Source organism: Melopsittacus undulatus, chromosome 10 (genome assembly GCF_012275295.1).
Source record: "Melopsittacus undulatus isolate bMelUnd1 chromosome 10, bMelUnd1.mat.Z, whole genome shotgun sequence".
Lineage (NCBI taxonomy): Eukaryota > Metazoa > Chordata > Aves > Psittaciformes > Psittaculidae > Melopsittacus > Melopsittacus undulatus.
In genome coordinates, this window is record NC_047536.1 from 16767833 (window position 1) to 16792479 (window position 24647).

At 45.1% G+C, this 24647-nt stretch overlaps 2 protein-coding genes across 2 annotated transcripts in view; both read right to left on the reverse strand.

Moving 5' to 3' along the window:
* Window positions 1-4938: 4938 nt before the first annotated feature.
* On the reverse strand, window positions 4939-9057 carry LOC115946219 (uncharacterized). The gene is made up of 2 exons (XM_031047392.2): window positions 8984-9057; window positions 4939-7441 (listed from the first exon to the last, which is right to left on the reverse strand). Exon 2 carries the CDS (start codon window positions 7437-7439, stop codon window positions 6456-6458), a length of 984 nt encoding a protein of 327 aa, XP_030903252.2. The 5' UTR covers window positions 7440-7441; window positions 8984-9057; the 3' UTR covers window positions 4939-6455.
* Window positions 9058-16344: 7287 nt separating this feature from the next.
* The window catches only part of ADAMTS2 (ADAM metallopeptidase with thrombospondin type 1 motif 2), a 175439-nt gene continuing 167136 nt past the window's right edge, over window positions 16345-24647 (reverse strand). The window contains exon 22 of the mRNA XM_034066717.1: window positions 16345-21449. Within this exon, the coding sequence (XP_033922608.1) occupies window positions 20986-21449 (464 nt within the window). The 3' untranslated portion in view covers window positions 16345-20985. The remainder of the gene's footprint in view (window positions 21450-24647) is intronic.

A 24647-nucleotide genomic window follows, 5' to 3' on the forward strand; every position in this document is an offset into this window, starting at 1 on the left:
CTTTCTGTCCCTTATGGTTTACAATGGATCGTTGGAAGAAGCTTTGTCTTTGGGCACAGAATCAAAAGGCTTCTGATGTTACCACAGATTTTTTTGTTGCAAGCATTAGTCTTAATGAGACATTGCAGAATCTCTTTGTCAAAGGCCATAAAATCCAATGATGTGAACTGCTGAGCTCAGAGCAGGTTGTGCTTCCGTGCTGTCACAGCAGTGCATTGTGCCTTCGGGCCAGTTGAGCCTGGAGCATTTTTACAGTGTCAGAAAGATGTGCAGGGTCTGTTGGGTTTTGTCAGCATCTTCCTAATGGAAAAGACAATTTTGGGAACAAAAAGACACTTGCTGCCCCAGCTACCAGCTGCTACCCCCATGGTAGTGACCTCCATGGAGCAGCCAGTGTGCATCTGTCTGCATGGAGAGCGAAGTCTGTGTTTCACACAGGATTTTGCTGCTTTGCTTACATGCAGCAAGACATGATTTCTCCTTCTCTCTCTCGGTAGAAACCATCGCTCCTATTAGCCCCATGACATTTACCACCAGTGCTGGCTTTTGGATTCAGCAGTTATCCCTGTGTGTTTTTCTGGTTGATGCTATCACAGAGTTAAATAACTTATTTATTAAATGGAAGGTAAGACTTTCATTTCCTATCTTTAAAGTGATGAAGGGAGGGTTTCCCCACACACCATAGCATGGACCAGTCATCAAGGTGGTTCCCCAGGACTTCCCAGAGCAGGCGATGCTTTATTATTCTAAGGAAAGAGAAGACACTGCAATAGGTCCTGCTATTTGCTTGTTGCTAAAAAAAAAAAGATTGGGAAGGAGAGGTGGGGAGGAATCTGCTTTAAATCCAGCTGGTACCAGCTCAGCCCTTCAGGGAAGCACAACATTCATTTCTCTTGTCTTTCTTTGACCCAGTTAGCATTGCACAAATATTCCTGATCACAGGACTGTCTAATCCTCTCTTGAATCCTGCTGAATTTTATCCCGTTGACATCTTGCAGCAATTAATTGCAGGAGATGATCCTGCACAGCAAGGACCCTAACCCTCACGCCTTCTCTCTGAATCATCTGCTTTTCATTTTCCACCCTTGTACCCTTGTTCCAGCAACCAGGTCTGAGCAGAGGCAGCACACGTGTCACCTCGTAGAAGTGATGCTGCAGATGTTTTAGGGAGTGCTGGAGCTGAAGCAGGCCTGGTAACAGCAGCAGCAAAGCCCCAGCTGCAACGTGTCCAGCTCATCCTTACCTGCTCTTCCTGGTCAGGACCAGTAACATCTGCAACAATATCTGTACTACCAACTTGCTGCTGACTACAAAGCCACTCAGCCATGTGTCCCTAAACTCCAGGTCCTGCTCAGGACCTGGATGTTTCTGGATTCAAAGCTGGACATCACTGGGCTTGTGCCTTTATTTGCTTCCTCTACAGCAATATTGTTCACTAACAGTGATGTCTCTGCTGGAACCATGCACAGGTTCCTCTGCTCTTCATACAAATTAATCTTGATCTGACACATCCACTTCATCTCACCAATGAGTTTTGAATGGTTCACAGGCTCAGAAGTCAGGGATGGATGCTCTCTGTGCATTCATACAGCACCCAGCTGAACAGGACCTGCTGGGGTGTTGGCATTGCTGACCCACGAAGGGCAGCTGTGAGCAAACATCACCATGTTTTCTAGTTTGGTGATTCTATAGCATGAGCTGAGGGGGAATGTGGAGAGCATCTCGAGCAAAGCTGTTGTTTCTTGTGTAATTGCTTTGGAGCCTGGACACTCAAGATGCAGCATCTCCCTTTTCCGAAGCTGAGCCACGAGCCAGTTTAGTGTCTCCCAGTGCTCCACTGAATTACTTGGAAAGACAAAAAACTGCAGCCCAGCACCTCTGGTATAAACCAGAGGCCATTTTCAATCCTGCACACTTGTGACCAAGGGGACAATAGCAAAACGTTCTGCTAAGCCCAGCAGACTTGTGGGTGTTTATGATTTATCATATTCCACCATCAGATGAGATGTGGCAGCGTCCCCGCTGGCTGATTCTGCTTCCACCTTGCATGGCCATCCTGCTCTGCAGAACAGACTTGCTGATGGCAGAGGGGGAAAGCGACTGTGATCTGGGTGAAGAGCAGGCAGATCAAACCTTGTGGTCAGCACAGTTTGCTAAGCACACAGCAGGCTGATGGGCTTTCCGCTGGATTAATTTAAAAGCAAAGACAAGCAATGGTTGACAAAATGCAAATACACACAGATAAATACACTCATAATTTGATTTCCCTCATCAGCTGCTACTAGAAATCTATGCTTTAAATGCAGCAGACAGTTATTCACACTGCAAGGCTATTCCGAAGCCCTTACAGGCTCCCTTTGATTTCAAATGGCATTTGGTCAAACATTATGTAGCAAATAGATGGCATTCCAAAAATGCCCAGTTTTTCCTCAGCTCCTCACAACAGTCCTTGGAAGTGTGGCTTCCAGGAGCATTAGTTCCAGGAAGGCTGCAATTGCCAGGAACATTGTATCTGTATTTGCACAACATGCATTTTGCATCAGCTCCAGCTCATGCCAGGCAACTTAAATTATACTTGAGAATCCCAGGACATGGGAAAAGGCCACGAGTCCAAGATGTGGCACTTCGGAGGTCACCACTGCTGTCAACTGTGGCCCACTTAAGTGATGCCAGCCACAAAACCACACGTGGGCTCTGGTGAGCAGGGCACAGAGCAGTGCTTCAGTGATCTGGCTCTTCAAACACAAGCAAAAAAGCTTTCAGCCATCGTTGCAGGTTTCTCTTCTGTCCATGGTAACAGCTGCAAATGCAGAACGCTTTGCCATTAATCATGCTGCTGATGGCACAGGCAAGGTTTTTGTTCAAAGAGGAGGGATTCCTGCTTAGTCACTAAATGCAGCTCAACTTCATGTACACCATTTATCATTATTCTCCACTTAGGAAAGCTCAAAGTTAATTAAAATATGCCCTCAATAAACAATTAGGCCCAATTGCAGACACTTCAGGGCAAGGGGAAAGCCTGATGCACTATCCACAAAGCCCCAGCTTTAAACAGTGGGATGCTGTGTTCTGCCTTGGGCTCAGATCTGATCCCCTGAAATTAAGCCCCATGTTTTCTCTGAGATTTCTTAAAACAGAAATAGCTGCTTTTATCCTCACTTCAGCATTCAAGACCTTTCTAGAAACCACTTTTGCTAACCCCAGTCACACACCTCCTGCATCTACCTGTTTGTGTGCAGCCCTTCAATCTGCTCCAGCTCATCTCCGGTCATTATAATCCTTTGCTGGGAGCCAGGTTGGTGCCTTATCCCTCTCTGTAATCATGTTGCACTGGCCCATATTTTAGCTTCTGATCAACCTGTGTCTTCCTGGCTGTCTGTATTGGTAGAGAAAAGCTCCTCCGGGGTGGATAGGGCTCTCTGTAGGAGTCTGTGAGCTGATTCTGCATTGCACAGGTCTAATCACCAAATCCCATTAGCGAGGCTCATGGAGCTGCTGCTTCCTCGCCTTTGGTTTGAGGTGATCAGTATCTTTGTCATTTAAAAGACAAGCATAGGAGGAAAGAGCAGGGCAGTTCTGTTTCTTCCTCACCAGCCCTGGTTTGTAAATTCTGGTCATGGTTTTCTGTCTCCAAATGGATTTAACATTTACAGCAGGAAGAGGCCACATGATCATGGAAGCAAAAGCACATGTTAGCCCAAGGATTGCTTGTGAGCTGGTTGTGAAGGCTGAGACTGAAAGCTGCCAGTGGGATTTGGATACCAATTCCCCATTCAAATTAATCCAAATCCCTTTGGTTGTTGTGATATCTCCATAAATGAGACTTCGCTGTCGGTGACTTCAAATGCAGAGCCTGCCATGGAATTGGCCATGGAGGCAGCATGGCTTCTATCTCACTCTGTGGCCTAAATTCCTAGATAAGGTTTTCTTTCTTTTCTGGGAGCACTTATGAACAGGCTGCTACTTCTGCAGATTTATCATGAGTGGCAATTCCTCATCTGCCCTTTTGTGTAGGGAACAAAATGGAGAGCATTCCAAATAGCCCCAGATGTATATCCGTGGGTGGTATAGACACCAAAGGGAAGAATAGGGAGAAAAGTGCTAGATAACTACATGCCACATCACCTCATCAGACAGGATCTGATTTATCTTCCTCTGACAACACTGCTGTTCTTCAGCCAGCCAGCCAGTGCTGGCTGCTATAATGCACCCAATGCTGTGGGGTGAAGGGGCTGCCCCACACCCCAGTTCCTCACCAAACCAGCCCAAAACTTGTCCAGGGACCTGTTGTGATTTCATGGGGCCCAATGTGCTCATTTCCAGCAGAGGAGATGGTGAAGGAAGTGAGTGCTGTGCTTTCCAAAACAGGATTTATCTGAACCCGAGGGGTGGCTGACGCTGGTAGAAACAACCCTCCCTATCTGCTGTTTCTGTGCTATGTAAACCAGGTGTCTCTTTCTCACCTCAGCCACAGCCTTTACTGCACAGCTGGAATCCCCCCATCCCAAGGCTCCCAGCCCACTGGCATCCCACTCCTGCTGCTTTGTCACCCCCATGACCCCCATTTCCCCGCGCTTCTGTTTGTCTCTGTCTTTGCTGCATCCCAGCAGCTTTGTTTGCTCCTCTTGCAAAACCCAGTTGCTTGAGCAGAACCTCAGTTTCTACTAAAGGAATAGTACACTCCAGAAGAAGCCAATTCACCCCAAAGTTCATTCCTGAAAGCCTTTCTGCACCTAACACCAAACACCCATGTAGCTCTGCAAGGCTTTGAATGTGTGGGGGGAAGAGCATGGGAGCTGGTTCTGTTGGGGACCTGGTGGGGTGAGAAGGTGTTGGTGTGGCGAGTCACAAGCCCATGTGCTGTGGACCAACCCTGCACTGAAAGTAATCACCCGTGTTCTACAGCAATGGAAACAGCAACTGGATGTCATGATTTTATTTGTGTTCTCTGTCAAAAGCAGGGCACATGCAGCTCAAGGCACAAGACAAGGCATCGGTGTCATAAATATTCACATGGAGAGAAATCGAAATGTCAGCAGGGCAATGAGGACAAGCATCACTTCGGGAGGAAGGGGAAGAGGAGGAGGAGGCAGAGCAGGCTGGCACCTCCCCAGTCCAAATCTCCCCATCAGCTATAATAAATGCTGGAGCCACCTTCACTTTTGTTCTTGCTGTGTGGTTAGTTCAAAAACCAAGATGAGAAGCAGTTCACGCTAATGAGTTTCAACAGGAGAAAAACTATTTGAGGTAAGAGATGTGAAAATGAAAGCTCAAATATGCTCACCTTTTGATCCTCGGGCGTATTTACCCTCCTGTTGGTACTAAGCAGAAGTTGCCTTCTGATTTAATCTGCTTGAGGGTGATTTAGGAATCGTTTGTGAGCATTTTTATAATTGCAGCTTTCCAATGATGTTTCCCATCTTGGCTGTTGCTGAACAAACAGCCTGGTCCCTGTGCTCTTCTCTGTGCCAAAGAGTTATTCCTGGTAGTAGTAGTAGTAGTAATAATTAATCTAGTATTGCTTTGCAGTTTTGTCACCTACTGCTCTTGGCTGACTACAGAGGCTGTGGTACTAAACACAGGTACACAAGGATGCTCTGACTGCAGGAGAAAGCACCAATGTTTGAACAGTGAATCCCAGCAGCAAGGGATGACCTGATGCTCACCACAACACACCTGATGCAGATGTGATAGTGCAGGGACCAGCGAGATACCTGTTTTACAGCTGGCATCACAGGTTGGTACAGCTCCAGGAGAGCCGCAGCACTGGCACGACAATGCCCACATAGGTAGCAGGGATGTGCCAGGGGAAGCAATAGGAATATCCTCACCCAAAGAAGCTGATATTCTCCATGCTGCTCTTTAACAAATCCTCAGAAAAGACTTCTTATGACTTTTAAAAACTACTTCTTTTTGCTACTGCACTAAGAGGTGACCTATCCAGTGGTATTCCGGTTGTCGACACAGTGATCTCTGATGGGTCTCCTAGTAAATGTGTATGTCAGAGAGAGCACATTTCATACTGTAAAAGCGTTGGTCAAAATGTTCTGTTCAGAATAGCAGTACCCAAGTGTGAGCTACATCTGGCTGGCTGGCATTTGATGGAAAATATTAGAAGTTTGATATTCCTGAAAGTCACTTTTCCTCCAGAATAGATGGGCTTTGTACTCTCTCCAGCTTTTCTTCATGCTCAGGGCAGTTCCAGGCAATAGGTGGGGGGAGATGCTCTATGGACTGTTGCCTGTCCAAAATGAGAACTAATTGCTTGTTTCCTTAGTGGATGAGACTCTGAATCATCCCTTTGCCCACTACTGAGGAATACAATGGGTCACAAAGGTCTGCCTGACCTGCATGCATATTCAAACCATGTTTTCTGTGTAAGGAGTCTAGGGATTGCTTCTAGAGCACAGGGTGATTGTATCTTGTGAATAAAATTACTCCTAGCAGCTACTTCTTCACACTTCAGCAATGGCTGGGAGCAAACAAGCTTTTATCTTTGCTTCTTTCCAGATGCATCTGTGCTCTGAAATCCAGTTGTGGATCATGGCTTTTTTAGGTACCTGGAAATACTTGGAGTATCTCTGCTTGCTGGGAATATCACCCACTACGTTTTTGTTGTCACAGTGAGAAGTTTCTCTCCCTTCTTGTTCATCAGTGCCTGTTGTATTGAGCAAACAGCTTCTGACTGAGAAGCGCAAGGCTGAGTTTCCAACCAGCTTGCCCCTGGCTGAGGATGGCGATAGCTCTTCGCCACTGATGAGGCTGTTTACTTTCTGACTGTGGTTACCCCCTAAAACTGTTCCCTCATCTCTTCTGAGATACTTCATCTCTGAGCAGACTGCTTCTTTCTGCACTGGTCTTGGGGAGGGAAGCCTTGGAAAACTGAACACTCGTGGAAAAGTAGGTTTCCCTGTGGCTTTTCCTTTCGTGGCTGGAGGATGAAGTTCACTGTTTGGGGAGGAAGAGTTGCATTGTGAATATCCAGTGCTGGAGCTTTTGCTGTACAAAGAAACCTTGGAGGAGCAGAGCTTTCCTGCATGGGTGTAGATCTGAGCCAGGGGATCCTCTCTGGACCAGAGCTCGGTTTCTGCAGGACCAACCTTTCCCAGGGGCACCACGTTTGAGATGAAATCGGTTAATTTACATTTTGACATTTCCTGCTGTATCCCCCCAAGGGATGGAGACCATGAAATGTCTTCAATGGTCTTCAGGGTCCTCCTGTCCTGGCCCTTGTGGCTGCTTTCAGGAAGGCCCTGGAAGGTGGGTCTGGCGAGGTGGCAAATGGACTGGATGTAATCATCACTGGAGTACGAGTCCGGGCTGGCTGCAGTGTTTCCAGTGCACTTCGGGTTGGTGCTTGAGTCTTCCATTGCCTCCTCGTGGGTTTCACGTATGGTTGGGAGAGGCTTTGAAAGGCTCAATCTTATCCGGGGTGCCATGGCTGCAAAGAACAAACTAGACATGGTCAGTGTCAAAGGCAGCTGCCCTAAAGAAATTCTGGGCTTGCTGCTTTGAAGTCCATGCTCCCTGAGACAGCTGATGTTTTCCTGTGGCAAATGGTGGTGTTTACAGAAACTGCACTTGAAAAGTCTGATGGGAAAGTAATTTTATATCCCTGGCTTCATAAAGAGCCCATGGGTACCAAAGAAGCCAAGTGATTACGTGCAGTAGGAAATGAAAGGTTCATTAAATGAGATCAGAAATGATGCTCCCTTCTGAAGGAACACAAGGGCTCAGTAGCACGGTGCACTTGCACCAGCTCATCTCAGTCTCTGTGTTGTAGCAGTGAGGGAGAAACTCCTCTCCTTATTTAATACTCCACTTGTCTGTCCACTCTAAAAGGGCTCTGTGTTCATGTTGTGTCCTAACAGGCAAGGGTTGATCTCAAGAGGGATTTAATTCATGTCTTTTCTATTCAAATGGTTATCCCCAGCCCTTTTTAGGATGGATTCCCATCCAGCTGCTCCCACTAGCCAGGTAAACCTTTCCTTTACAAGTGTTTCATGTTGCAGCATTTGCTAACCATACTGGTGAGTTTTTAATCTCTCAAAACACTCTCCCTGTGCTTTGCTTTATCTCCCTTTCTGGCAGAAATGACCACATAGCCTGGATCCTTTTTATTTGATTTGATTTTTACTATTCCCCCCCACCCCCAGCAGAATTTGTACGTGAATAATCTGCTAACACAATATAGCTTTGCTGTGTGATTAACCACTAAAAGGGCTTCACTAGCTCTTTTAACACTGCTTGTCATTGCTGGAAATAAATTAGGCTTTGTTGAAGCTCCCTGTGAGCTGTGGATCACATATGGAGCTCAGCTCCTGCTGAGCCCAGGGTGGAGCTAATGGGTTATCCATCCCCACCCTCAGCTGCTGCTGGCTTTTACTGGTTTTCATCTCAGGTGCTCCTGATAAAGTCAGCCAGGCTGGGACTGACTGGGAGTAGGAGATGCTTCCTGTAAATGTTATGGCCTGTTTATTCCCTTTCTTTATGCTGTCTGCTCCTTCCTTCTCATTTCTTTAAGCATTAAGAAAGCAACTTGCTCCTTTGCCTTTCATCTCACCCCTTGTCCGAGCTCAGCAGCATCAGCATCTGGGCCTGCTCTGACCCTGGCATTGAGGAGGGCAGCCGGATGCCCCAGCTAATGGGCACACATGTGTCATGTTAACTTACGATAGCACTAATCAGTAACAGAGTCCTGTTAACGTGCCCTTTCTCTGGAAGGAAATTAAATTATCTATTTACAGCAAAACTGTTCCGACAGGATGGATCAGTTCCAGCCCGGATGCAATCCCTTCACCCTGGGCTCTGCACCAGCATCCAAGCCAAGGTCCCTTCCATCAGCACCCAGCAGTCCCCAGAGTGCACAGCCCCTGCCCTGCAGCTTCCCCTCCATCCACAGCATCCCCAGCTGCAGCCCCCCTGGGTCCTCCCCAGCAACACCCAGGATCCAGACCCAGCTCCTGCAGCACCCAGCCCTTACCTGCACTGCTGTTGATGCAGAGGGGTGGGCGGCTTTTGTCTCCCCTGGCTCCCAGGTCTCTCCCCTGCTGTGTCCCTCCCTGTTTTCAGTACAGAGTATGTGCTGTCTACAACTAAACCATGCATCAGGCTCCCTGCCTCCAGTCAGCTGATTCTGCTGCCTGTTTTGTTGCTGTAGCTAAATATAGCCCTCTGGCTGCCTGCCTGCCCTGACTAGAGCCTGCATCTCACAAACGCCACGTGCCATCGGGACAGCAAACGGGCACCAGGGAGACACAGCCGGCCCGACCCAGCAGGATGCTCCATGACAAATCCCTGCCGACCGACTGCCTTGTCCTATTTCCCCATGTGAAATGCGAGCATGGTGCCGCAGGAGGGGCTGCTCTGGTTGGGGGCTGTGAAAAGAGGAGCCACGGTACCATTGCATTTCATTGCTGAAAGGGGGAGTCCCAAGATTTCAGGCTGCTTTCGCACCTTCTCTGCTATATTTCATGAGCAAATTCATGCCACTATGACAGTTTTATCCAAGGCAAGGTGCCTGCAGCATCCTTGTCACTGCTCTCTTCCCTCTCAGTTCTGTGCTTAGCTGTATACTCACTGCAGAGGTACAGCACAGCCAGCCCTGCCACTGCACTGACAGCTTTATCCCTCCCCAGGCCACACAGCATCATCCTTTTGTGTTCTGCTGAGCTGACAAAGACCAACCACACACACTTGCATTACGGCAAATTGCTTTGCCAGGAGGACTGGCAGCATCCAGGTCTGTGGGCATCAGAGATTTGTCTTTGTTTCATGGCTTACTGACATGCTGCAAACTGATTGCAATTCTAATGCAATTCCAGTGTCCCTCTCCCAACCTCTCTTGCAGCATCACATTGGGTGGGGAGGTGAATTCTGCACCAGAATCTTGCTTCTGCTTTTATTTCCCAATACTGTCCTCAGAGGGAGCCTTAATAGACACTCTTCACCACTGGGGAATAGCCACACTGTACAACACCCCAGTGTGAGCCAGCAGCGTGTGACTGTGTTTCTGAACCTTGCTGCTCCCCAAACAACCTGCCCTGAGCTTCTGGGAGAGATGAGAGTAAAGTAAACCCCTAGATTAAAGATCACTGCTTTAGTTTTGATGCAAATATTCTCAGCATTCGGGCTGGAATTGGCTTTGTTGATGCCCAAGCCCATGCTCATCATCCAGGGTCTGTCTTTATTTCCAGAGGCAAAAAATAAGGAGCTCAAAAGACTTGTGCATCCCTTCAGGGTATGGTTCAAAGCAGAGATTATTTGCTCTCTAGAAACAGCCATTGTTTAGCACTTAAATATAAAAGGTGTGCAAACTTACATTGTTTGTCTGGATTTCTGATGCCAAACAGCTGAAGTTAGCTGAAATGACCCTAAACTTCATGCACTGAATTTGCAATGACCAGCAGGGATCATGCTGTAGTAACAACTTAGAGCTTCTATTTCTCCTTGCTTGCAGGCACCATAATTGCTATCAAATCAAAAACAGAACCTCAGACCCCAGCTACTCTGAGCAGCTGCAGAATAAAGCTTGGGAAAGCCATTTCATGAGGAAAATCACTGATCTGGAAAAAACCCATCCCCATCTGCAGATGTGCACAGATACATTCTCTGCATAACACTCTTCAAGATCATTCCCTTCCCCTGGAAAATCCCTCCTCCCAGCTGGAGATGTCTCCTTCTCAAAGGCTACATGATCTGATGGAGCAAGTAGAAACGGGGCTGTGCAAGGTGCCGAGTTGGCTATGGCCAACCCTTACCCTGCCCTGAAAGCAGCCAATTTAGGCTCAGTGTTGGGTTATCAGGTGTTTGACAGGGTCAAGGCCCCTCCTGATGCTTTGCCATATCTCTTTGGTAGTGGCCATATCTTGGCTTTGGTGGTGTCTAGCAGACATGGCAGCCTCCCCTACGAGGATGGGGCAGAAGAGACTCACACCCTGCAATGAGGAGCTGCCCAAAAGCCTCTAAAGTGAGCAAGATCCTCACTAAATGTGGTTGGGTAAGGTGTTTCTTTAGGAAACTACACTAAAATTATGGATTTGCAATACAAGTCCCTTCTATCTATTGAAATCAGTTTCTTCCCAGTGTTTGGCATCACTTTAGGAAAATGTCATTTAATGCAATCACTGTTATTGGAATTAACCCCATATAAATGATTTGTTCTCTATCATTGTTTTTACATTTTTGATGATATGAAAATTAAACTGTAAAATTACAAACACCAAATGCAGTGTAATCAGTAGCTATCATTTACCAAATACCATTTACAGCAATACCTTTGTTTTCTTTACCTCAACCACAGCCGTTCTGTTTCCTCCTTTATCAAGCGGTTGCTCAAAAAATGGGAATTAGGAAAACCAAAAGAAGCACCTTTGAATGCTTGTGTGTCGCTTTGCAAGGTTTTTACCAAGCACTTCCGAAGCCAGGTCTGGTTAAATCATCCCAGTCTCCTGTATTTATACTCCCCTGGGAAAGAACAGTGAATCAGCATTCCTGAGTGCATGAAAACACTAACCAAATGGGATTAAAAACCAAATGGGAAAGAAAACAGCAACAGCAGTGCCGAGGCAAACAGGAGGCATTAGTTCTGCAAGGCTTGGCTGAATGATTGACATCTTCATGGTACAGAGTGACTTTTTTGTTTGGTTGTTTATCTGTTAGCTCTATTTTGTGAATGCTTCCAGTTCTGGGGAAGGTCTTGTATTCCAGCCACTTAGCAGAGTTGCACAAGTGTAACAGGCTGCTCTCCTTTGGGCATTTATGAAGCTTGTTGATGTTTGGACAAACAAGCCCATTAAATTTTGGGAGCATTAAATGGATACCACAGTCAATTCCCATTTTGGGTTTTCTCAGGAAAAATGCTCTTAATGCCAAGCAGGGGCTCTGGGCAGGCACCAGCATTACTGGCTAAAGCCGATGTCCCCCAGTGGGGCACCAGCAGTGCCAAGCCTGCTCCATGACTAACTTCTGTTTTGGAATATTGCAAGGAATATTTCTTTTTTTTGGGGAAAATATCACCTTATGCTTTCCAAAGTGAAAAATCTGCACAGAAAATGTAGAAGAGAGAAAGCTCCTCCAGCCTGGATTGGCTCATGGATATCCATATGGATGCAAGGAGCTGGGCAGTGTGTTGAGCTCACTGGTTGAATTCAGGCCAGACCTGATGGCACCGATGTGATAGCTCAATGTTGCCACATGGCTGCTCTGCTCCTGCCTGTGATGCTACAGCTGAGCCTCAGCTTTGGCACTGGCATCCCTGCCCTGGGCTGCAGTAATCCCAGTTTGAAAGAAATACCAGTTTTCCATCTCCTCATTGGGAGACTGTGCTGGGTCAAAGAGACACTCAACTGAAGGTGCATTGCCTTTACTTTCTGATGACAAGGTCTCCAAGGGACATTCAGGGGGCCAGATTCAAGCTTTCCCAGTACCCACTAGAACTGTAAATTCACTTTGTTTCTTCTTATTAAGCAGTGCTCACCCTCATGGGCATCTCTTTGCTCTCACTCTCTTCTGCCCTCTCTTCCTCCTGGAGCAGCTGCAGCACCCAAAAGGGTGCATCACAGACAGCCATCGACCAGCACACACCATCCTGCCACACTCCTGCCTTGGAAAGGAGGTGTTTTGGTAAACCAGCAAATACTGGGACTGGTTCATGGTTGGGTGATGCTGCTACTCTGGCTCCTGCACTGGAGCTGGTATCTAAAAACATGTCAGATTGTGAGGAAGGGAGTGGAGTTAGTGCCAGGGGAGAGGGTCAGCATGACCCTGGGCATCGCCAAGCCTCGGTGCAGCCAGACGCATCCCTCTTGCATGTTTGTTGTTAAAAGTCCAGGAAAGGAAAACATTTGACCTGATTTGTGCCAGATTCCACATGAGTTGTGCTCCCTAATTATATTCCTCATCCCATTAACCTCCTGTGCATTACAGAGAGCAGCTGCTATGGTACATGGCGAAGATATTTCCGTGAAACATTAATGAGCTGGTTTTGTATTAACCAGACAGAGCTGGGTTAGAAATGTGGCACCCACAGCTGTTACCTTGACTGCAGCTCACGCAGGAGCCGGTGGCAGCTTCTTGTACAAACACTGCCATTGCTGCACACAGATTTTCTGGGAATTACCAGGTATTTCTTGTCTCTTGCAAAGAGGAACCGGTTGCTGCGAGGGCTGAGCTGCTGCATCCCATCACAAAGGTTGTTGCTGAGCTGGGAACACAGGTGGAGCCCTTTCAGGAGGCTTTAAGAAGGCTTGAAGTGGGTTAGGCATTCGTTTTCCTTGGGATTTCAATTAAGCTTGGAAAATGACTCCAGGGAGTCTTTGCTGGTTCCTAAGTAGTGCTGGTGCAATGGGTTCATCTGCTTGGCTCGCACTGGTGCTGGCTGCCCACAGCTCAGTGCTGGTACAGGCTGGTTTGAAAGTAATTGGAGGTCTCACAAAGTGCAAACCGCGGTGGCTGCTGGCTGGAGCTCCCTGTGGAATCCAGGGTATTTACTTGAAATAACACAAATATTTTTTCATTTATATTATTACTGGCCTGCAAAGGTTACATTGTGCATTTGTGCACTTGCCTTTTCACCGAATCACAGAATTCCAGACTGGGTTGGGTTGGAAGGGACCTTAAAGGTATCCATTTCCAACCCCGACCATGGGCAGGGACCCTTTCCACTGGAGCAGCTTGGTCCAAGCCCCTGTGTCCAACCTGGCCTTGAGCACTGCCAGGGATGGGGCAGCCACAGCTCCTCTGGGCACCCTGTGCCAGCGCCTCAGCATCCTCCCAGGGAAGAGCTTGTGCCTAAGAGCTCATCTCAATCTCACTTTCAGTTTAAAACCATTACCCCTAGTCCTGTCACTACCTGTCCTTCTTAAAGAGGCATGGGGGGTCTAAACGTGCTGTGCTGCTGATCCACCTCTCCTCGTGCTGAAAACAAACCCAAATGGACTCCGTTTGCAGTACAAACGTGCTGTGCAGAAGAATGGGTGAGGGCTCAGCTCCCAGGAAACCCCATTTGTTTCCTTTTGCTCTGCAGACCTCAACTGCAGTCCAGCTTCCATTTTTTTCAGGCCCTTTAAATACAGAGATCAATTTTGGTTTAGAAGCAGTACCCATCATTCCTGCGGAGCCCCCGGCACAGCTTGGAAAGGACCCAAACCGTTCCAGTGAACCTGCCATAAATGACTCATTGCAGTGAGAGATTCTTTAATCACAAACAGCACCAGGAACATCCAGTCACTTAAAACCAGAAAACAGATCCTGTTTTGCTGAATAAATGATTTATTACCAATTGCTCAGCATTTGGCTACTAATCCAAGCTGGCAGCTCACCTGAAACAGGTTGGTCTTCCCATAGCTGATGTGTCTCTTTAATAGTAGAGCTTTGCCTACTATTAGGCAAATATTACTATTTTGGCCTACTATTAATGATAACTGTCAGTGGAAAACACTGTAATTATGTTATCCTCTAAGCTTCCTGTTATCAGCTGGAGTTTAGGTATCAGCTGGGCTGTGTTTAGGTGACTGAAGAACTAACACTCCCAGAAATTAGCTGAATTATTGAACTACTTTCTGTCATTTGGGTGCTGGGGCTGATCATGGTTCTTTCTCCACTGCTGCGTGTTGGATCTGTTTCTTCCCCACAGGCTTCATGCCTGTCTTCAGCAAGGCACAGCCAGCTGTACACAGCTGGCAAGGGTACAACAGCATCTTCAAATACCTCTACGCTGTGCTGGGGCCTGAGCTGAGTGGGTTTTACTCCATCTGGTCCTTCCTGCGGCCCTGGGATGCAGAGAGCCCTTCTCACCAGATCCAGGGATTTCTCACCCTGGTCCCAAAGTCCAGCGGCTGTTTCACAATTGTACTTCTTGTGCCGTGCCACCATCTAGTGGTGACTCAGCTAGAAACTCTGCATCCAGAGATGCAAAGCAGCCTGAGCTGATCCTCCGTCACTGGCCTGCCTGGAGCCCGGTGCTGCTGGGGGGTAGCATGGATGCAAAGTGCAATTTCATTACCTAGGGCTAGTGGGAGCAATCTGCTGCTGAACCCAGCAGATCGCCGATGATGAGGTTTCTCTGCATGTGTCATCCTGCTCTGCTTCTCACTGTAATGCTGTAAAGAGGGGTCCTCTTGCACTTGATGGGGTTCTGTACTGTGTACCAAAAAGCTGAGCCCCAGGCACTTCTGTTTCTTCACTTGGCATTTGGAATCACCCCCGTGCTAGGGAAATCCTGCTCAGGAGCTTTAATACCTAGAGGGGCCAGAGCTATCCCCATGGGGACATGTATACATGTGTATACATGTGTATACGTGTACGTGCATCTGTCCGGGATCCCACATTTATACCAGTTATAGCTCAAGTCTGAAGAATGGATGGAAATGTGCTAAAAAGCTGATGTAGGACAGGAAAGTAAGAGATGGGCTCCTGTAATTGTCATCTTTAGGCATTTCAGACAAAGAGGAAGACCAGGGAGAAGGAGGGGTGTTGGAAGTGTTTGACTCCATGTGTTTGACCTCACGTGTTTGAACCCATGTTCATCATGTCTGAGCTTTGGATGTGAAACCCTTCCCCATGGCCACTCTAAACTCTCAAAATCTTTGGGTTGGGAAAGCAAAAGCCACTTAAATATAACCCTTGTCACAGCTGTAAATTAGATACTATATGAATTGCTGCAGTAAATGAAACCCAGGTTTTGGCTTTTACCAGGACATTTAAGTAAGTACATGGTTTTCCATATTGAAAAAGCTGAGGTTGTTCGTTACCTGATTAAAGAACATGTTGGACTTCAATGCACTGCATGGTGCTAAGTGAGTAATCAAGGTAAGTGGGGACCTTTCAAATCCTCAAGCTACAAACTTCAATTAGATGGGAGCGATTCAATTATGCTTTAAAGGGAACCTGGCTCTGAGCACACAGGATGTGGCAGGAAAATGTATGCAGAAGAATTTCATGGAAAGGAGCAATTATTTTATCAATAGGACATGCAAAGTGAAATTTTCTCATCAGTCCTGAATAGAAGCCTAAATATACTAAGCCTTTTAAGGGTATGATGCATGGACCAGGATGGATTTCAGCCCAGTGTAAAGGCTGAGAGCCTCGAGCAGGTTTAAATGCATTTGATTAATTTCTGTGTGGTTATCAGCTGAGGTTTTAGTCTTCATAATATTTGGCCTTGGATAATATTAATGTGTTGTAACAAGGATATAGGACTTCAGCAGTAAGTGTATCCCAATCCCATTTCATTGAGATGATGTTTTGGAAACTGAATTGGTTTTGAGCCTGAAGATGCTGATTCTTCCTCCCCCTCTGCATAATGTTACTTCAGTGAAAAAAGCACAGGGAAAAACCAAACACTTTGCAAAAGAACACAGACATTTGAATTTAATAAATTATAAAATTAAAGATTCTAATTTGTATATACATTTTTAATATACAAGAAATGGCTATTTATTGCAATTTCTGTTAAGGTATATGTAAGTGAATGGAAGTTGCGTATAGATATTCAGATGAACATAGCTAATACTGTGCTCTGTAGGTGAGTAAATAAGACATTAAATGCATTACGTAATAAGATAAAACATAAACCCCTTTGAGTACTGGTAAAGCACCATTTCTAGAGTTTTCCAAATATCTGAAAGCATTCTATGGAGATGTTGTGAAACTCTAAATACTGAATGGATACAGATACAAACAGTGATGCATTCATAACAAATTACAGGAATTTCTAAAGGAATGTTAGTGGAGAAAATGGCAGCAGATTGGAGCCAAAGGCACCAGGAATGGTTTGGGATTTTTCATGAGGGGCTGTCACTTGGATTCTAAGTTTAGACCAACAGAAAAATGATAATTTAAGAAGCTGTGTACTTGTGTGGTTAGATCACAAAATGTGTTGTTTAATGGGAGCAGATTACTTTAGCTCTGGGATCTCTGAGATGGCCTCTGCAGGAATGTATTACTTATAAATCTGCTTTTGTTTTGGGGTATTAGGTTACATTAACGTACCACTCTCTGCTCATTATAGCTCAAAATGCAGTACCCGGGCAACTGCAAAAGGGCACAGAAGACACACTATGATGATGCTCTTGCCCAATTACAGCACTGTAGAAAAGGGAAAATGGTTCTCAAAGTTCAACCAACCAAAAAATGACCAAAATTTCACTGCATGACATGGAATAAATATCAGCTGAATGCAAATCCCCACCCATTGCCTTGGGCTGCTCTCTCTTTATCAGTAGAGCTCTGCTCTGTGTTTTCCAGAAGCGAGGTACATGTTCTTAGGAAATAACCATTATGAGGAACTGCTGAAAACACCTTCTGAAAAACTGATGCCAGCTTGACAAGAAGGCATCTTTCCTGGTCTGAAGAGACATTTTTCCCCCTTCATACAGCCCGACTGTAAAGAGAAGGCAGCTGGTGGCTCTGCTCCATTAAGGAGACGAACCAGTGTATGTCCATCAGCATCTGTCTTGAGCAAACTAGTCTGAAGCTGCTCCTTCAAATATAATTTCAGTGTTCCTCAAATAACAGCTAGAGAAATGTTCAGAAGAATTAAAACCAGAGAGAAATAATACAAATTAAATCTCCTAAAGGTGACACTGGGAAGGGAGCAAGCCCCTCCTAAATGCAGACATTAGTAAGCATTACACTGGGTCCCTAATGAGCACCAGACCTAGGGTAGCACCACACCAGCCATTTGGGAGGCTGCTCCTGGTCCAAGATGCAGATGAAGTTTCCACTTCATCTGGAAAGATGCTTTTGGTTGGTTTGATTGAGAACTGACTATACAGAAAGAACAAAGCAGACAGGATGCTGAACTTTGAACCAGCCTTGCAAGTTCAGCTCAGGTGTCCATGCCATGCATGTGGATTGGCCTTGCCCAGCCTATAGCAGTCCTGGCCCTGGGAGACACTGGAAATGCTCAGCACAGAACAACTTGGTCCTTTTCAAACATTGGGTCATTGCACTGGAAGAGCCCTTTCCTTGTGCTCTATGCAGAAAGGTCACTTGAAGTTGCACCAAATAAATTCCTGCCCCATGTTCTATTGGGACACAACTTGGAAGTCATTTGGACAGAAGAGGCTATTTGTAAGGCAGCATTTGAGCTGTGGGCACTCGTCCTGTGGCATTTCTTCACATTGCCTGGTTGACTAAGCCTGTTCCAGATGCTAAGGAAGAACAGAAGCTCTTAGTTGCGTTATTTCAGGCTTCTGGAGGTTAGAGAAATGTGTCTTCATAAAGCCCCAGAGAATAAGGTAGCAAATTTCTACCTCCCCACCTATATAACTTCAAGCCCTAACCCTTCTCTACCTTTGGGTTTGTGAGGGTTTTTCCTAAGTTTATCATACTCTTGGATGTGCTTCTAGGTTATGAAAAAGCTGACAGTTGTGGTTCATTTTTATTGTCCACAGAGCTAAAAGCAGGATAATAACTTGAAGGGGAAAAGATGAGTTTTACGCTAACCACATCTGTGTAAAGGAAAAGTGGAAGGCAAGAAGTATTAAGCCCTCAGGCTGGGAGCCCAGCTACAGCTTTTGTCTCCCATGGCACACCAGCTGGAGTGATGTTAACTTAGATACATCCTCCTTGCTTATAAATAGCATAGTAGGTTTTTTTTTTTCCCTTCAGTGCTCATTACTTCACTGCTCTGTTCTGCACAGATGTGATCTGACCCTATGTTGATACTGAAACTTGTCCTGTCTGTAGGCTACCACAAACCCCTTGCCACAAGGCTTCTGTGCCAGCGCCGGGCTTGTGAGTACATGGTGGCTCTGTAGTGATGGGCAGGGAATGGTGCAAGGCTGGCACGAGTGAAGGCCACTAAAGATAAGCAGTCTTCAATTGCAGGAAGGCATTTAGTGTCTCATGAGTTAAAGAATGAGTTGAGACTCCTGCCACTGCCCAGCCAGCTGCTGCTCAATGCTTCCAAACTGTGGAGCTTTAGTTTTACTTTTCAAAACAAGAACAGATGACTTTGTTGTTTGCTCTCACATCTGCAGCCACGTCTGCTTGGCCCAGGGGATGTTTCCTAGCACTCTGGACTTCTACCAGGCCCATTGCTCTTTGGTCCAACTCCCATCCCTGTACTGCCTGAGCTGCTCCCGAATACTCACCCAAATGTATCACCCCAGTCCTTTGTAAGAAGGGATGCTTGATGCCATCACACCAGCTGAATGCATTAATTCTCTGCTTTGGCCAGTATCTCCAAAAGTATCTCTTAAATCAGGTCTTGTCCTTCATACTTCTGGCTGCAGTTCAGGCCAGAACAGTTCCACATCTCACTGCTGCAAAGTCTGCTGTTCCTGGAGGCTCTCACCTCCTTTCCAGCAGGACTGGCTTGCTTTGAAGAGGAGACTGACCAGCTCATTCTCATTCAGCCATGGTGGTGGAGGGCAGAAGGCAAAGATGCAGGAAACCACATGTGGTTCACCTTGAGATACTTCTGAAGCTCTTTGCCAGCAGCCAGGCCACAGAAGAGCTGGAAACTCAGCACATTTCCAATAACTATGTGACTGTATATAGAGGTTTATAACTGGCACTGCAGCAATCTGAGACCAGCTTGGGCTGGAGGATGAGTTCTTATTGGAAAATCTGAACTCAGAGCCATCAGACGTACTAGTGGTAAAGGAGGATTTCAGGGAAGCCTTGGGCTCTGCAGGAGGTTTACCAGCAAAGAGGAAACAAATGGAAGAGTCCAAGCCAGGAGACAGGAGAAAAACTGCTCAGACGTCATGCATGGCAGGAGCCAGTCCATGCTCCCATCTCTGCAGTGTTAGAGCCAAGCTGAATTCATCTTCTGATCACCAATCAGGAACTCAAAATGAGCTATGAAAACCATGATGACCCTGAGGGGGAAGGAAGTACTCAAAGGGTTGTCAGGTTACAAATCTTAATGTTTCTAGCAGACCTGGTACTGTGAGTACATGTGTGTGTCTGTGTATATGTAAGGGTACAGCAAACAATTGTTCACTTCTGCACCAGTAAAATTGTCATAAGGAAAGGAAGATAATGCAAAAATGTTTCCTCCAAAATAATCTCATCCTATGGGAGAAAAAGAATGTTTTCTTAACAAAGCACCAAAGAAAAGGCAACAACAATCCAGTCATCTTTAAGTTAAACAGTATGTGGGTAGAAAAAAATCAGACCAATAAAAAAAGCACCAACCAACAAAGATCACTGAGGCTGTTGCATTACAGGAACTTAAAGACTCAAATATATGGAAAACTGTAAACAGAAAGACTCGGATGTTGTCAGTCCAACTTGGCCGGATCTACCCGAATGTCTTGCATGTATTCAAAAGTTCAGGGGAATGATGTGAAATTGTTTATGGAAGTATGTAAAGCATTGTTTGCCAGTTCTTAATCTACACGTTAATTTATGGCTACAGCATGTTCTATGTATTTTCTTAAGCAGGCCCGGTTCAGAAAGCTACATAAGCACATTCCTGGCTGTGACCACCGAGGCAGCTCTACCAAAGTCACCTAAGCTTAGCCTGGCATGTTCTTATGTACCCTCCTGAACCGGGGGCTGAGCCAGTGCCCAGTTATGCAATGCACAGAAGCATCACAGGGTGCTGACCACCTGCTTGTCAGTGTGAAGAGGGTTTATCATGTCTTGGGACTGTTTTCCTCCATCCTAAATGTAACTCCCATTACTATTCCCAAGCAGTGTTACACAGGCATAGAAGACTTAAAGAGAGCCCATGAACTAGAAACCTGCTAACCTGGCCTAGGTATTACAGTTTGTTTGGATTCAGTGAAATGCTGTAATGATATTGCACTCATACTCTACCGTACCCTGTAAACCTAGATGTCAAAGTGTTCAGATTAGCACTTATGAAACAATCTGTCATTTCCATTTATAGTAGGCTTCAGAATTTGGCATCTTTGCCATAGCACCACTTCGATTTTTTCTCATTTTTAGTCTTTATGACACGGGCAATACCATGATGTTGGTAACATCTCTATAAGAGAAAAATGTTTGTGCCACATTCCCAGTTTAGTTTGTTTTCCTAAGAGTCTCTTTTTTCCTTTTCTCAGCAATCAGTTCCTGAATTCTTTTATTCCTTGTCTTTTCATAAGGTATCCTCCTCCGTGTAATGATGTTGTGCTGTGATACTTCATTATCCAGCCCATCAATTTTATAGGGAACATCCACTGCATTGATTTCTGGGTGCTCCTCAGTTGCATTGGAAGGAGGTGCACGTGTTTTGGGAACAAGAGGAGGGCTGGTGGAAGACTGTGTAGTGGACAGGCTCATGGGAGGGCTGAGGGTGGTCAGGAGCTCCTCCTCAATGACATTATTCTTATTGATGTTAGAATCAGTTACATCGTCCACCTCTGTTACGTTGCTGTGTATGTTACAGGACTTGCAACACAGCTTATTGTAACTAGGAAGCGAGCAGTAACGAGAGAGAACTTCCATGCGACAAACCATTGACTTGTCTCCTTGACAATGATCTTCTGAAAGAGAAAAAGGGAACAGATAAATAAAGAGCATCTTCACATTGATCAGAAAAAAAGAAACAAAGCTGAAGCTTTGGCAGTGGGCAGAGGGTTTGATATTTAAAGTGGGATGGGAAACTGGCAAATGAGCCTTCTGTAAGCAGAAGCAGGCTTAATATTAAACCTAAAACTCAGTTCACTACAAGGGATGCAAAGCTGATCTGAACTGTTTGTACCAGCCTCATCCATGCTATAGACTGTAACACTCTAATTTTTGGGTTCAGGTTCTGGAAGTGCTACCCTGAAGACCATGCAGCCACGATGAATTCCATTACTGCTTTGGCTTAGAGTTCAAAGCACACCCATATTACGGTGTTGTTGGTAAGACTACATTAAACCCCCAGAAAGTCATCAAGGTTTATATAGAGAAATCTTTTTTTCACTGTTTCACTCTATTTAATGATCTTCTATGCTCTAGCAAGTGAGTATTCACAGTCAGAGGTAATTTATATCTATCTGGACTGTCTCAAGAAAGTCAAGTCTTATTTTTGATGTGTACCATGTAACTGTTAGAATGAATCCATCTCCCATGGAGTGATATTTCTGCCATTGGAGTGATATTTTTTTGCCAGGTATCTCTATTCTGAAATCAGCAGCATTGACTGAGCGTGTCTCTTGCTCGAGAGAAAAGGGGAGCTGATATTTTCAGAACAAACTCCAGTGCAAAGGGGCCAACCCAGTCCATTAATGACTGGGGGACTCAGTAAGGTGTCCCAATTTTTGTGTCACTGACTGTAAAACTGTAACAAAAGAGAAAGAAGGATAATCGGTCAATAGCTGTTTTGACAATCTGTACTGTAATAGAGGTGTCATGGCAGATCTTGAGCTTGCTGAAACAGAGGGGGCAGAATGTAGGCTAAGTCTACATACCTAAAGGTGAACTGGCCAAATTGTACTACTGTCTGAGGAACATAGAAGCCTACTCAGAGATTACTCAAGCCCTTGTGATTCCTGCTCAGAGGAGGTAGAGGACCATATGAATTGGTGGTGGATAGACAGTGAAGGGTTAGCAGGCTCCATGGAGAGAAAGCTACATGTCCTACACACATGCTCTACAGCTCCTGTGCCTCCAGGCTGAAGTGATGGAGTGAGGAACTATTGGGAACTGCAGGGAAGGAAAAATCCCAACACACAACCCATGCTGAGAGAAAGAGGAGTCAGAGGGCTTGTAGGAGAGGAGAGTGCTGAGGAGAAAGGCAGACTGACCAACACTTGGCATAATGAGTAACAAAACATCTCTGTGACCAGAATGCTGAGACAGAAATGAAATCACTTCTGCCTCTCTCCCTGATCTTACTACATTTCCACCTACTCTTACAGTAAAGGATGAGTAACTCCAATTACTCGCCTTTATTTAGAGCATACTCGATGGCAGACGGTGTGCTCAAGTCAGCGTGGTACTGGAGCTCATATTTCAGCATCCTGCTATGAATACTGACTTACCCTGTCAACAACCTTAGAGCAAAGCAGAAAACCAGAGCAGACCCAGAGGTATCAAGTGAACTCAGAAAGTGTAGGTGTCACCTCTTCACTCACCCTCACTTAACAAAATAGGGCATTATAAGTGTTTAATTGGCAAACATAATCAGTCTAAAATAAACTGCTAACTCTTGCTGCTGATTTAAAATGCTAATGCTGGCTGAGGAAGGTGAAAACACCTTCCCTACATTGTATTTATGCCCCGATTGTTGCGTTCGTTGCAGAAAAGCAAAATGCTGGCTCCTTTTTTCAAATGCATCAATTCTTTTTCATATTTGTCAAATGCTAAAATGAGATGGTGCTGGAAATAACAAACAACTTCTTCCTTAGGAACCTAAGAATAGTACCTTGGCTTTGGAGACATTTTTAAACCAGTCTTTAAGAGCTGGAACTGTTCCTACCTGCATGCACAACTCTATACAAAGGACTCCATGTGCCTATACAGCTATATATATGTATATATATTTACAAATGATGTAGAGTTCTCTTTGAACGTTTTGCCTTGTGTTGCATGACCTCTCCAAAGAAGCAAGCTTCTCCAAATAGCTTGCAAAATGAAAGCCAACCATGTTCAAATGTAGTTTTCAACAAGGCAGATCTGTTCTTAGCTTTGCAAGAATCACTAAATGCACCTTTAGAAAAATGCCTTTTTTTTCTCCTGCCAAAAAATATGTCATGACAAGCTTAAAATGACATGAAAATAAAACTGCATTATGTAATCTGTTTAGTGACATCTGATAAGTTATATAAATAAACTCTGTAGCGTATGAATGCTAGAATGAAATTTTTATCCTCTATCCAAACCAAAATATCCAGATTTGCTGAACTTTTATTTATTTTTACTTGCAGTATGCATGACAGACTGGAAGTGTATCTTCAAAACATCAGTAAGAAAAAAATAAATCAGTTTCACAGTCACTTTGGTACACATTAGTCTCATAAAAAAATATTGAAAAGCAAACTGAATTGGCACATCTTTAATATTATGTTAAATACATACAAAACACTAATAAAATATCCCTGATAAACCAAAGTGCATATAGACATAGTGCACAATGCCCAGATACCTTATTGCACCATTCTCTATAGCCACCCATCTCTTGAAACATCACTAAACATTGTCTATTTAAAGGTAACAGTCATGAATATATTTATACAGTTAAACACCAATTATTTTACATAACAGTATTCAGTGCCAGATACGTGTCTTTGCTTTTTCACCTTGTCATGTAAATTGTTAACATGTTTCAGGAAATTATCATATTAACAGCAAAAATTTCAGTATGTGATCACATGATAATGACAAGTTTGAAGTGCTACACTGTTGACGACCCAAAGATTCCAAAATGCCACTTTTCCAAACGATATGATCAAAGCAATAAGGTAGCAATCTGCTCCAAGGCTGCGGATTTAAAGTGGATGCGCGTCTACTATTGGTACTGACTGTCACAAACAGGTTTATGACTTGTGAATTCCAAATCTTCAACACAAACACGGAAAGTGAAGCAAGAATGCCAGTTAAATATCAGTAAGTCAGGTCACAATCCTGTCCTGATGAACATATGGATATGCGCTGTGCAAATTAATCTTGGATTAAATTTACTGCCTTCTAATAGTTATCATTCAAGTAAAAACACTCCATATGAAGATTAACTCAAGGTACCAGTTTACTGTTTA